At 36.9% G+C, this 13,798-nt stretch overlaps 1 protein-coding gene across 1 annotated transcript; it reads right to left on the bottom strand.

Moving 5' to 3' along the window:
• Positions 1–367: 367 nt before the first annotated feature.
• Positions 368–8,660, bottom strand: LOC140139913 (interferon-induced transmembrane protein 3-like). The gene is made up of 4 exons (XM_072161687.1): positions 8,426–8,660; positions 6,119–6,228; positions 4,342–4,482; positions 368–2,339 (listed from the first exon to the last, which is right to left on the bottom strand). Exons 1-4 carry the CDS (start codon positions 8,439–8,441, stop codon positions 2,178–2,180), a joined length of 429 nt encoding a protein of 142 aa, XP_072017788.1. The 5' UTR covers positions 8,442–8,660; the 3' UTR covers positions 368–2,177.
• Positions 8,661–13,798: the final 5,138 nt, after the last annotated feature.

Genomic DNA, 13,798 nt, shown 5'->3' with positions numbered 1-13,798 from the left:
AGCTTTTTTGTGGTAATTTTCATTCTATAAATTATATATCTGTGTTCAAATTGACAGCGCTATTTACATTATTTTAAATCTGATTTAGCCAAATGATTATTTCTTACATTTCATGATAGAAAGGTTTTCGAAAATTTTCTTCCATTTTGTTACTCTTTTTCTGTTGTTTTAATGTCACTATACCAGTGTCAACACCTTGTAAAGATGAAAACGCGATTTAAGATAAATAGCGCCATCAGTGTTCATTTTTGCTTTAAAATGACGTAGGTTTACATGCCATCAAACAACTGTGCAACAAAGTCACACTTGCGACGTTATCGCTGGATAGGAATACACACAATGAATGCAACTATATCTTCAATAAAAATGGGTTTACTAAAACATTGTTTAATTATCATATAAATCTACCTATACACATCAGTCATACAAAAATATTGATCTAGATATAACATTTATTTAGTTAAAACTTAATTATGCCCAGTATACGATGGAACACTACCCCAGTCCTTTAACCTGTATTCTGATGATCGCTAAAAACTATGTTCTACCGGAAGTTGGCAGATGACCTTCTTCACATGTGTAAAAGAGCCTAGTATTGCTTGCAGGTCATCAGTTCCATATTACAGAGTTGACATTTAGTATGGAATTTTTTCAATTTGTTTTCACCCGGAGAAGTCTCTATAACTATAATTCATTGCCCACCCCCCCCTACCCGACATTGCGTTTTCACTTGTAGTAAGTCATGCATGTCTTTTTGTCCATGGTGTGATTAACTTCTATGAGTTTTTATGGCCAATAAGGATACCTGTAGGCATGATCATTTCAGTATAAGCTCCTTTTCCTCCGGTGAATGTATGGTCTCTCTTCTATCGACATCCATATCTCAAAAATGGTTTGAACAATCGCAGTGAAACTTTAAACATGATGGTTCACCAGTTTGAGGTGAAATTGGACTGCGGAACTCATAAAACAGACTGCCTTTCACCAGCAGTACAACATCACGCAAGGAGAGATCAGTAAGATCCTGAAGAGGAGTGCAGAGACGGGTGTACCTATTCCAAGACCATGCCCTGGACATCCGTTTGACACTATCAGAAACTTCGGACTATCAACTAATTCGGTTAGTGGGCAATGGCCGCACAAAGAGGGTTTCCATAATGGTCTTCTAGCAGGATAGCCTGACCGAATCAAGCGATTGTTCCCCGGAGTTCTTGACACACGCTTGTTTATGGCATTTTGCCACTGTGCCTTCAGGATTGGAGCAGTCTTTGTGCGGCCACGTGATGTTGTACTGTCGGACAATAGCGGTCTGTTCAATGCACTGTTCCGCAGTGCAACGACTGTTGCGTCCAATTAGCGAACCATCACCTCAGAAACCCCTGGTTAAAGTTTCACAGGGACTGTTTAAACTGTTTTTGAGATATGAATGTTTATAGGGGAGGGCTCATACATTCAGATCATTGACGGAACAAAGAGGAGCTTATACTGAAAGGATCATGCCTACAAATATTCTTATTGGCTTTTAAAACTCATCGAAGCAGACGCCATTGACAAAAAGTTGACATGCATGACTTACCACAGGTGAAAACAAAAATGGGATTATATTATTAGAGTTATAAGAGACTGCTCCAGGTGAAACAAAATATTTAAAAAAATATTCCATATTAATATCAAGTCTGTATTATAATGGACAGACTTTAGTACTCAAATTTGTTTTATAGTCAAAAGTATCTAAACATATTGAAGACAAGAACGTAAGAGATCATACGGCATGATACGTAACAGGTGATTGATCAAGCTAGTTACATGCTACGTGCATTGGGTGCGCACTTTTACGCTAATGTTTTTAAGATTTATTATCTTTTCCGATGTAGCAATTGTATTTTGGTCCCAACATGCCCAAGGTCATTTTGAACAAAGCTGCGTATCAACTGCAAGATGCCCGGGGAGAATACTCCCACAAGATGGCCGGGGAGAATACTCCCCAAAAAAATTTTTAAGGCGCCAAAATCCATATGTTTCGTTTTTGGCGCGCTACCTATGATGATTTTATTGGAGCAAAGTAAAAATGAGACTACTTTCTGAAAAACGAGCAACAAAAAGAACAAAAATGCGTGCAGGTTCAGATCACTGCGAAAGTGACCGTCAAGAAATAAGTCCTTGCGCACCCGAACACTTCACATAGACGGTACTATGACGGTTAAGAACACCGTGTAAAAGATGATTACAAGTGCGAGAATTATCAAACCGGCGATTAAACTCCATTTGCTCCATTTTTTTGCATTTTGTGCTGCCATCTCAGCGCCACTGTAGTTGCCGATTGCGTACATGGTTTTAGCCTGTAACAAAAATATAAGGTAATTACGAAATGGTGGTTATAATGTGTGATGAATGATTGATAAATCTTGATAATGTACCAAAGAGAAACTCGTCAGTTTTCAATAACTTGATAATTTTGGATTATTCTGAAATATACATTTTGTTAATTGGACTTTTCTTTCTCATTTGATACCCCGTTCGTAAACATTAAGCAAGAATTGACCAAGATATGCGCCTCCAAACTCTCAAACCCCAAAATGAAAAGTTTAACGATTCAATTGGGCCTGTTACACTGTGTGCTTTATTGATTGGCCTGTGGTGTTTGTGTGCAATACAACGATGCGTTCCCATTGAAAATCGTTGAAAATGCAACTTTTGATTTTTGGGTTTGAGGCTTTGGAGGAGCATATCTTGGTCAATTCTTGTTCGTTTTTCACGAACAGGGTGTCAAATGAGAAATTAACAAAATGTATATTCAGAATAATCCAAAATTATCAAGTTATTGAACAGCAAAGATGAATATAACTGACGAGTTTCTTTTTGTGCCTGGTGTATGTTAAATGTAGCGTTTCTGTAACATGGTATGACAATTTCACATAAATACAGGGTGTCCCAAAAGTCTCTTACAGTTTGAACCGTCATATCTTTCACGAGGATCAGCGTAGGGAAACTCAAAATGCACAATGGAAAGGAAACAGTTGTAAATTTATTCTGATATCAAACTTGATATGAATGTCTTATTCATTGAAATGTACTAGTGCCACTTCCAAATCACTTATATATTGGATATTTATATCAGCCTTCTGAGTGGTACAATAAATCTGCGTATTGCAGTGTGTCTTCAAAGTACCCGGATGATTACAATATTTAAAATATATATTATATGCGCAGATGATGTGCGAGCGTGCATTTCGATGATTGGCATCACACTGGATCAGGTCAAATCAGTCAAAGTTAATATTGAATGGCTTATTTTCGTGTGATACAAGAATATATTGCACTTATTCTATTGAAAAATATTATATATTCCTGTGTCACACTCAAAGTCATTCAATATTATATAATTATTTTTAGAAATTTCATGTCCCTGAAATTTTCATCGTCGGCTAAAAAGCAGAAGAAGGAGATTTACTTCCAAACAGCCATTAGGCTGGTGTTGAACATGTCACCATTGGTGTGTCCAGAAACAGGGCTGATCACCCGTAAAGCTGCTGAGACTGGACTAAAAAGACCGAGCGTAAATGAGCGGCAGTCTTTGACGGACCAGCGGGAACTCGGCACACCATCACGAACTGTTAACCCTGATTATTGTCGCCTATCTACCTTCAACCCTCTCGTAATATCTACTTATAATGTTCGTACTGTAAACCAAAAGAGAAAATTCATCAGCTATTCATGGGCTGCGCTGATGCAGGCATTCCCGAATTTCAAGAACATCGTCTCATTACACCCAGCACAACTGACGAACTTTGGTCAGACGATAGGAACTGCATGGATTTTGATATTCAGTTCTGCTACCAAGCAAAGGCACGGAGGTGTGAGTCTGGTCATTCCAAGCACATTCACAGAAGTCTTCAGAGAGTTGAAACTGATAGAATACTATTTCTAGAATACTAACATTCCATGGTAACCCATCAGCTAAGAAAACCCTCAGGGCAAAGGTGAATCATGTTAACCTTGACCTATTTTGTCATGTTATCCAGGAAACAAAACACTTGAGATATGGCAAACTATTCTTTGTTTAAAATGCTGTTCCAAACGAAACAATTTGAGACCACTTTGATCAAAATCGGAGCATATCTTTCAGACAAACTTACAACGAAACAAACTTAAATTGGCCCGTCTACTATGGGTTTTCAACATGTTCAATGCAAAGTGAAAAGAACAAAATGGTTGACTTTCAGGGCAAAAGAAATTTATACCGATTTTAATTTTTAATTGCCTATCCCTTATATATTTTGACATCCCCTTCAGGAGAAACTGACCAGCCCCTTATACAGATGAGAACAAAACGAAACTCACCTCACTGTTTTTGACGATGGCAACGATTCCACATACCGGACAGCAGAAGATTGTAGCAAGGACCGCCCATATTAAGTAGTCTTTAGGTGGATCTTGGGGATGACGTATTATCATGACTTCAGGGGGAGATGAACCAGCAATCTTTGGGATGAAATTTTAAAAAAATAGACGAATAGGCATAAACACACTACACAAAAGTATTGCAACATTGCTGAAAAAAGAATTTCAAAAACTGTGTGTTGAAAAATGATCCAATATCCTGTCGATTCACATGACGCACTGCATGGAAGTGTTCTTTGTTAGAAATAAGTAAGATTATGCTAATAAATGGGATGAAAGGTCACTTGTGGTGACATTATGCACATGTTTTAGTGCTTACAATGACGGAAAAAAGGGAGTCCGGTTGTATGCAGTGACACAGAAACTTTAGTCCACAAAATGTCCAGATTATCACCAGATGCCTTTACAATGTCGCCAAATGGTTTAATTGGTTTCTGCAAGGTATCATAAAATGGTAACGTAACCGAAGAAGGTAGCACGTAAGTGGTGATAAGCAGAAAATAACAGTCAAGATGTCTGGCGTCTTGAAAGGATTGGAGGAGTCGGGAATTTTAATTACAATAATAAGGCACGTAGTTACTCCATAAACGACATAATGGCATTTAGGCACGTGATGAACACACAAGACAATGTGATGCGATTCAAGGTCATCCAATCCCTTACGGGTTATCCACGTGACCTTTCTTTCTTCTGAGTCCTCCAAACCTTGAAGGACCTTTGTTTTCGAAGACTGGTAATTTCTTCCATCTGGCACATCCATGAATCATTCTCCAACAATAATTTTCCTGATACCTTACAAAAAATCAATCAAACCATTTAGAGACCATTGTAATTAAGCAAAATGGGATATTGTCCTGATGAATCTATTCAAGGGAATTGGGACGTTTTCTTCGTTTCTGCATTTAAACTTTTCCTAAAAGACCTATATATTTAGGTCTTTTGGGGAACAAATGAATAATTTCAATACGAAAGGTCGTTTAGCGTAGGGCGGATAGTTCTATCTAGGGTTAACCCATGAAGACAATTGTAATTAAAATTAGAGAATAAAGGTATTGTTTCAGGCCCAGCCGCTGTCGTGTACTTATCGTCTCATATAACATCGTTCTTTTAAGTATATTAAATAATGATATCACCAGTTGTGTATTAGATACGATAGATGCACGACATTGGTATTCCTTTATCCTCACTTTTAAACACTTCAATTCATATAAAAATATTAATCATGAGTATTCCAAATTTTAATCAATTATTATTAATATTATTACTCGTATTATTGATATTATTATTATTCCGTCGATATTTTCGAGTACCTCAAGAGTTTTCTAGCGTCCGAATTAACTTTTATTAAAATAATGTTGACTAGAGGAGAAATCAACATAAACATTTTTTTAAATACTACTGATACCGTAAAAACTTGATAGTTATCATATGTGCTTTCTATATTGAGCGTTTTTAAAACATGCAAACATGAAGTGTACTATTCACAAAAGTGTAAAGGGTTTTGAGCAAATCATCGATACACATAGTTATATACGAACAAGTAAATCTGCAAATTTGTGTCTCTACCCTATTAGCTCAAGTTGGTAATCGCCGGACTTTGGTACAATTTCATGTTTTCAAAAGCGCTCGATAGTATTATGCCAACTATCGAGTTTTTACGGGACTGAAACATATTTGCCCTCTCTCTGAACATATTGAATTACAAATTAGATATTACCGGCTCCGTTGATTGCATTGTTTCAGATTGACATGCACGGTAGTCAGGAGGAGGGGTACGCTTGCTCAAAGGTAGAGCTGTAACTGTCGAGCCTTCTTTCTTGATCAATTCTAGGAGAAAAGCAAAAGATATGGTGGTAAATAATAATTATTATCAGTAAATCTATTTTAATCAATCAATCAATCAATCAAACTATAATTGCGTGAGGATTCGAGGCTTAGAAATTTTACTGCAACCAGTGGGAAATGTTAAGTAAGGAAAAGGTATGCTCCTTAGAAAAAATCTTTATGTAGCTCTGATGTATTTAGCCTCGGTTCGAGAAGACATGACTCTGGGATGGTGTTTTTGTTTGCTTATTTGTTTTTGTTTCTTGTTTTTTGCTTTTCTTTCCTTCCTTTCTTCCTTCCTTTATTTCTTCTTTCTTTCTTCCTACCTTTCTTTCTTTCTTCCTTTACTCCTTTCTTCCTTGTTTCCTTTCTTTCTTTCCTTCTTTCTTTCTATTTTCTTTCTTTCTTTCTTTCTTTCTCGGAATCGGAATCAACTGAAATTTTAGGAATAAGCTTTTTCGTGGATATCTACTGAAAAATGTCATAAAAAGAGGAGCTAGGATCACGAAATCCTCCTTTAAAATACCCGGGCAATTAAGTTTCCGACGATACAGTTCTTTCAGGGACACCCTGTATGAGAAATTTGAATAAAAATAAACCGAGAAACGGGGAAAATGGGGACAAACATCCCAGAGCCCTGTCGCCTCGAACTGAGGCTATGATATATTATACCGATTCAGTTAATATATAACCTTATCAATCTCGCGTAGACTGTTACTCCATTTGTGAAATACAACATGATAAATTATAGTTACGGTGACGGCACAATTAAAGCGCTGTGCAATAATTATGAGCTGGGGAAATATCATTTTGGCAAGCCAAAAATGGGGGGTGGGGGGGCAATTAGTGGCAGGTCGAAATGGGGCAAGCTATTTTTGCAACATATTTACGGGACCCATTTTAAATAAAATTATCTAAAAAGGTTTAGAAATATAGCGTAAAAACGCTCAAATATGCCTACTCCCTATGCTTACATTATATACCTACACCATTGTGTGTCCACAGTATGTAAAAACATCAACACCATAATTTGATTGACCCTGTGAAAAAGCGTAATTTGTGTCTTCTGACTTATAATAAAATTTTTACAGTAGACATGGTTGCGCGATACGTAATTGTATTATTATATATTTATAAAAGAATATATTGTATACGAGATAAAAAAAAATTGCATGAATCTAAGGCATGTGCAATATTTTTGTATCGAGTGCAATCATATAATTAATATAACACAAAAATAATCCATATAATGATAGTATTTAGGCTATATAATAATACACTTTGTCGGGGTGTGTGTCTGTGTCTCTTACTCCCCATAGGTTGCCATAGCCAGTCTCTTTTATTAACACCAAATATAACTAAATCATATCGACTGCTCAGTGCCACAAGTGGGTAAGTGCAATAGCTGCCCTGTGAACATTTGGCAATTTGCACACAGTATTTTGTACTCATCTACGCGTGGCAGCTATTGCACTTATACACTTCTGACACTGAGCAGTCGATATGCTTGGGGTGTAACTGAAAGGTGGTGTAGTGTGAATTATACAATAGTTTTTAAATATTGTAGTAATCCGGGTATTTCGATTTATTGTACCACTCGGAAGGCTGGTATAAATGATAATGTATTACACTGCACAATTGTTTTAGCCAATTTTGGGTGTGACTGTAGCATCAATTAATATCCAAATTCAAAGTTATATGCCTAATATTTAAAAAAATCTATGCACATCTATCCAGAATACCACGCCCTGTTCTGCCTATTAAAGGGCATTTCGTGATCCACAGCCTCATCCCCCACTTTTCCCAAAAAAGTTGAGATTTTTACACCACTGGATACCTCTGTCTACATAATGTTTATGTACCAAATATTTCTTGCAGATTAATTCGTTTAGCAAAAATATCGCCAAATCTGAATTTCGTTCTGGTGCACCAGAACGAAATTACAACACATTGTCTATGGAGCAGTGTAATACACATAATCATGCATAACTCGCAAACGCAAAATCGGAATCAACTGAAATTTTGGAAATAAGCTTTTTCGTGGATATCTACTGAAAATGTCATAAAAAGAGGATGCGAGGATCACGAAATCCTCCTTTAAAGGCGAATCTATTAATATCCAGCCAGCCTTACATATACACATGCACGATTGCAACATCTTATACATCTTGAATTTGACTATAATATAACTGTTTCGTACCTTGTTTATCATCCATGGTTGTCTGCAATTCAGCAATTTCTAGAATCAAGCTTTTGCCCTTCCAATGGTTGTTAATATCTCGGTTGGTAGAAGATAGCAGTGCCACAGTAATTTTGATGTCTTATTTCATGTACAACATGATTTTTCTGAGACCACCATGACGTCATTAACAACGTCAGTAACTGGCATGCGAGGCAGCAAAACACACAATTTGATTATGCTCGATATGAGCGTCTTTTCGCTCGATCGCAGTACACAATATATTTGACATTTTTCGCCTGTACAATGTATATTTATTTTACTCAATGCCGTAATACTCAATGCCGAAAAAACTCACCTCAGGAAATTAATTGATTGATTGATTGATTGATTGATTGATTGATTGATTGATTGATTGATTGATTGATTGATTGAACATTACTTTACAAGGAAAATGATACTAAGAACATTTTGATATTTAAAGAAAAAATACAAGAACACAGAATTACGTGTTGAGAATTGCGTTGTTGGGCAGGAAAATTGGCCCCTGAACATGTTTAAAGCAAAACCTCCTATGTAACCTGTTAGCAGTTTTGTTTTAAACATGTTCAGAGGCCACAAGCACATAGGAGGTTTTTCCTGCCCAACGACGAATTGGTTTTGATATCTTAGTAGATTAGTCATCCAGTATACAGTAATACACTTCATTTGAGTACATTTGGGCGAATTTATAGAAATCACATCATTATAACGCAGAAGTAAATTTTTACATTATACAGGGTGTCCCAGAAAAAATTACCGGGCAAATAAATTTGGACGAAAGTCGAAAAATAGACATCAGAATCCAAAAATCTAAACATCAGCGCGTAGCCCATCTTATTCTGCATTTTATACACCAATTTTACTGGAATCGGTTGACTGATCGCGAAGAAATGAGCGATTACATAACGCATGTGTCAATTCACTTCATTCCAAGTTTGAAAGAAAGATCATTCAACACAATGCGCACGAGTGGTTAAACTGTCAATGGGCTTCATATTTGAAATCCTTTTCGTTCTTTTTAAACAACCTTTAATTAGGTTTTGTTAAAGTTTGAAAACCTGCACGATATTGAAAATGAAAGCTTACATGCGAGATGATGCTCGGTATTTGTAAATATCTTTTTCGTTAATGTTGATATAAATGTTGCATGAAGAATACTACATAAAGAATTCCAGCTGGCTTAAAAATTTCTCAGACACATTAATGTTTTCGGAATATTTCCAAGAAATTGTATTGCAAAGTTTAAATCTTTTAAAACTTCAACATTAATGTTGCATGGTATCAAAAATCACACGTAAAGCTGTAAAGCACTTGATCATTGTCATTCTTGGCTCAAATGTTCTTTTGTAAAGTTTATTTGCACAGCCTAAAGAATTAAAGTTGGAGAGCTTCCAATTGCAGAAATCAAAGTTTCTCGGACAAACTGTTATTCATCTTCAGTGAAAGCATGAATCACATAACACCGTCGGATTTTAATAGATAATGTGGACTAAATTTAATGAGATACACAAACTTTAGGAAGCGGTGAGCGAGTATGAAAAAAACGCATGTTGATTATGCAATCGTTCATTTCTTCGAAACCAGTTAACCGAATCAAATAAAATTTTCGTATGTGATGCACAACAAAATAGGCTATGCGCTACATTTTGAATGTTTTGATTCTGATGTCTATTTCTCGACTTACGTTCAATTTTATTCACTCGGTAATATTTTCTGGGACACCCTGTAGTTCGCCTGTAAACAGTATGCTGCGACTATAATTTATTTATACGTATTTATAAATACGCACGTGACCACCTCCGCTCTGCCATAACAGCTTGTAGACAGTAACTGTCGTTTTATCTTTTCTGTTTCGGGAGCTCTATTGTTCAGAAACGAAAACGCAAGGGATTAAGTGGGATGGTGTGTAAGTTGACTTCATTGTTACGTTTGGGGCATCATGCTTCTCATTTCAAGAGGTAATAATAGGTGCTGTCAATCACACTTATGTCTGTCAATAAAGGTTGGATAAGTCAATTATATGCAACACTGGCGCCTGAAGTGGGCAATCTTACTCATGTCCCTCATTTAACTAGGCAGGATAGGCCTACATCAGGTCCGAACGCAAATTTGGTGTCACTATGGTCTATATTACTGTGACATTTAAAAAAAAGGACCCTGCCTCTTCTCCACTCGCTTTCTTCTCTTTCTAGTCTGTCTGTATCTCCCCCTCCACAACTCTCACCTGTGCTATCTTTTGAATTATGTGGATATCTGAATTATATTGGATGTTGTATTTCCTTTACCCTTCTCCCCCTCTCACTGTTTTAGCAGTAGGCCTATGATCAACGTGGAAAAATTAAAATAAACGGAATAAACTCCTCCCTGCTCTGCTCGCCCTCCTGTCTTCTCTCGATCTCCTCTCCTCTCCTCTCCTCCACCCGATCATCTCCTCGTCTCATCATCCCCACTCTCTCAAATAGTATACATTTAAAATAGATTTGAGTTTGGCAATTTTGCCTGAAGCAATTATCAGATTACCAATTCCAATGAAAGAAATCCTATTAGTTTCACTTCAACGCACTTCTCTGGTGTTGCATATTACCAAGTTTTAAGGTGTATTTGGGACGAAAATAATTCCCCGTTTAATATGACCGATTTTTGCGCGATTGCACGAACAAGTAGGCCTATACGTAATTCTTGGCAATACTGATTACTATTGATTAAAGGTCCGTAACCCGATCGACAGCATCATCCCCCGATTTTTTTCATTGTTGATGAGGTTTTGGTATCACATAATAGATACTATTTTTCTCATTACTATCCTGAAATTTGACGCTCCAAGTCGATGTATTTCCGGAGAAATCATGAATCACAGCGGTTTTACAGGTATACCAGTTTGTAAACAATGGTAAATACTTTGGAATTCTGGGAGGGAATTATGAACGAAATATCAGTCACCGCAAGACGGTGCGCCGTATATAGTTATGAAAACGGCAACGGAAAGCGTGGTGTGCTAAATAGCTCAATTGACTAGCGCGTTTGTTTTTTACCCGAGAGGTACCCGGTTCAAAACCCGGTCTCGGAAGGGTTTTTTTCCTCTCCATTTTACCCAAACTTTTTTTATATTCATTTGAAATGTACATATTGCAAGGGGAAATATATTTTGTTTCCTTTTTTTTTTTTTTTTTACGAAAAAAAAACATTTTCCGTTCAATACGGGCCGGGCATTGTACAGCATGTCAGCATTCGTCATTGTCTGCCCAGAATGCAATTCACGTATACCAAGGTATTGGATTGCAAATTTGGCTATTTATTCACATTTACGCTGAAAATGCTCTCGTTTTTCACAAAGCAGCATAAAGGAGGCGATATTTGATATTATTATGTAATTTTAAAGACAATCCATATCCAAAACCAATAGGGTTACCCCCCTTTAATGTATATTAATATATATTTCTACGCTGGGCTATTTTCACGAGCTACTAGCCGCCTAGGCTGGAGTACCTATACACCCAACGCAAGTCAATTGAAGCCGTACAATTTATCGCGAATTTACGACCGTAAAATTTAGACACTTCTTTTGTCTAGATTAGCATCAACCCTCTCATCTCACGGTTTTCATGTCAGAAATTAACATAACTCCCGAAACCAAAACAGAGGTTATCTTCGTTCAACTTTTCTGTAGTCAACAAAAGACTAGAATAAAAGGATTGTTCACACGTACCATGCTAACACTTCAAAATAACAATGAGATCCGAAACCGAAACCGGAAACAGAAACAGAAAAGATAAAACGAAGGTAAGTCTCAAGTAACCTTCCAGCGAGTGGTCTTCCTGTACATTTGAATGCAAAGCCGATAAACAACACGAGACTAATGTGCTGCAACATTTTGTATTTTGTTCAACTTTGTGATTATTGTACTTGTTTCCGTCGATAAATATATTTTCCGTCGGCAAATACTCTCAACATGTTGTTTTTGATAACACATTACAAATTCGGATTCCTCCTGTAATAATTTTGCTATTCAGTTCATACTTAAATTTGACGATATTTATCTAAATAGTTCCTATCCTTTTCAATGTCATGAGGATTTGATCACGCTTGCTGGTTTTGGTATGTCGTGCCCATGGGTCACGTGTATGGCAAGCCAAGGGGGCCAAAAGCGGGAACAGCTACGCGTAGCTTCTTTCTCGTTACGAGCAGCTGTTTGACCAATCAAAATAGTCAAATTTAATCACGTGGTTGGGTCGTTAGCTGCGCGTAGTATAGTTATAGGTATCCTCTTTCACAATTATTATCTTGTAATTAATTTACGGAATTAGCATAGATAACGAACGGGTAAAGGAGGCCAAATCACAGCACGTGTCAAGAGAACATGTTGCTAATGCCTGGCTAAAATGACACAAAGCATATTTATTTAGTGTTTCCAAGTTTACACCGTGTTTAATATAATAGCAAGTAACTTTATAAGCTTTTATACTCGGGCTGTATTAGCGGTGCAGGGGATATGAAGGTCAAACAACAACTACTACTGATGTAAAGCGCTGTGTAAAGATATTGCATGAGTAAAATGGGTCATCATTTTTTTTCGGAACGGGGGGTTCCTAAATTTACAAAAAGTCGGCGTCAATAAATTGCGGCCCTCAATATTTCGGCATCAAATGTTATGACCCCCGACTCCCACCACCGATACACCTTACCCCCTAGACAGGCTAAAATTGTATTGAAATCAGTCTTTTTGAATACAATAAACACACTATCTGTAGTCATCTTGTGACTCCCTACATTTTGTCATTATTAATTTATGACCCCTTCCCCCTTATTTTTCTTAAAAAAAAGTATGACCCCCTATATTTGGGATCCCTTCCGAAGAAAATGATAGCCCCTAAATATAGAACAATCATCATTCTGTTCAGATATTACTTTAATAGCACCTATACCATTTTTGCTGATATACTACAGATATTTTCATTTACAAAATTAACAACGTAATATTTGTGAGAGAGGATGTTTACATCAGCTCCACGTGTTTAAAACCGCGAATCTGATTGGTTAATAAGCTGCACGTAACGAGAAAGAAGCTGCGCGTAGCTAGTCCCACGTTCTGAGCCGCTTAGCTTGCCATACACGTGCGTGTTTATAAATACGTATTTATAAATATAGTCGAAGGTAGCTGTATGTGTATGTGGGAAAATACCAAAAACTTTCAGGTTTGGTATATTATTGGGTGTAACTCAAGAACCACGTGACTTATAGAAATACAATACGAAGATACGTTTCCTTGCCTCAATTCTATGAGATTACTTAAAAGGACATTTCGTGATCCACAGCATCATCCCCCCCACTTTTCTCAAATAAGTTGAGATACCA

This window comes from Amphiura filiformis, chromosome 18 (assembly GCF_039555335.1).
Source record: "Amphiura filiformis chromosome 18, Afil_fr2py, whole genome shotgun sequence".
Lineage (NCBI taxonomy): Eukaryota > Metazoa > Echinodermata > Ophiuroidea > Amphilepidida > Amphiuridae > Amphiura > Amphiura filiformis.
Note: the sequence above shows the minus strand (reverse complement) of the source record. Positions and strands in the feature narration are given on the sequence as shown.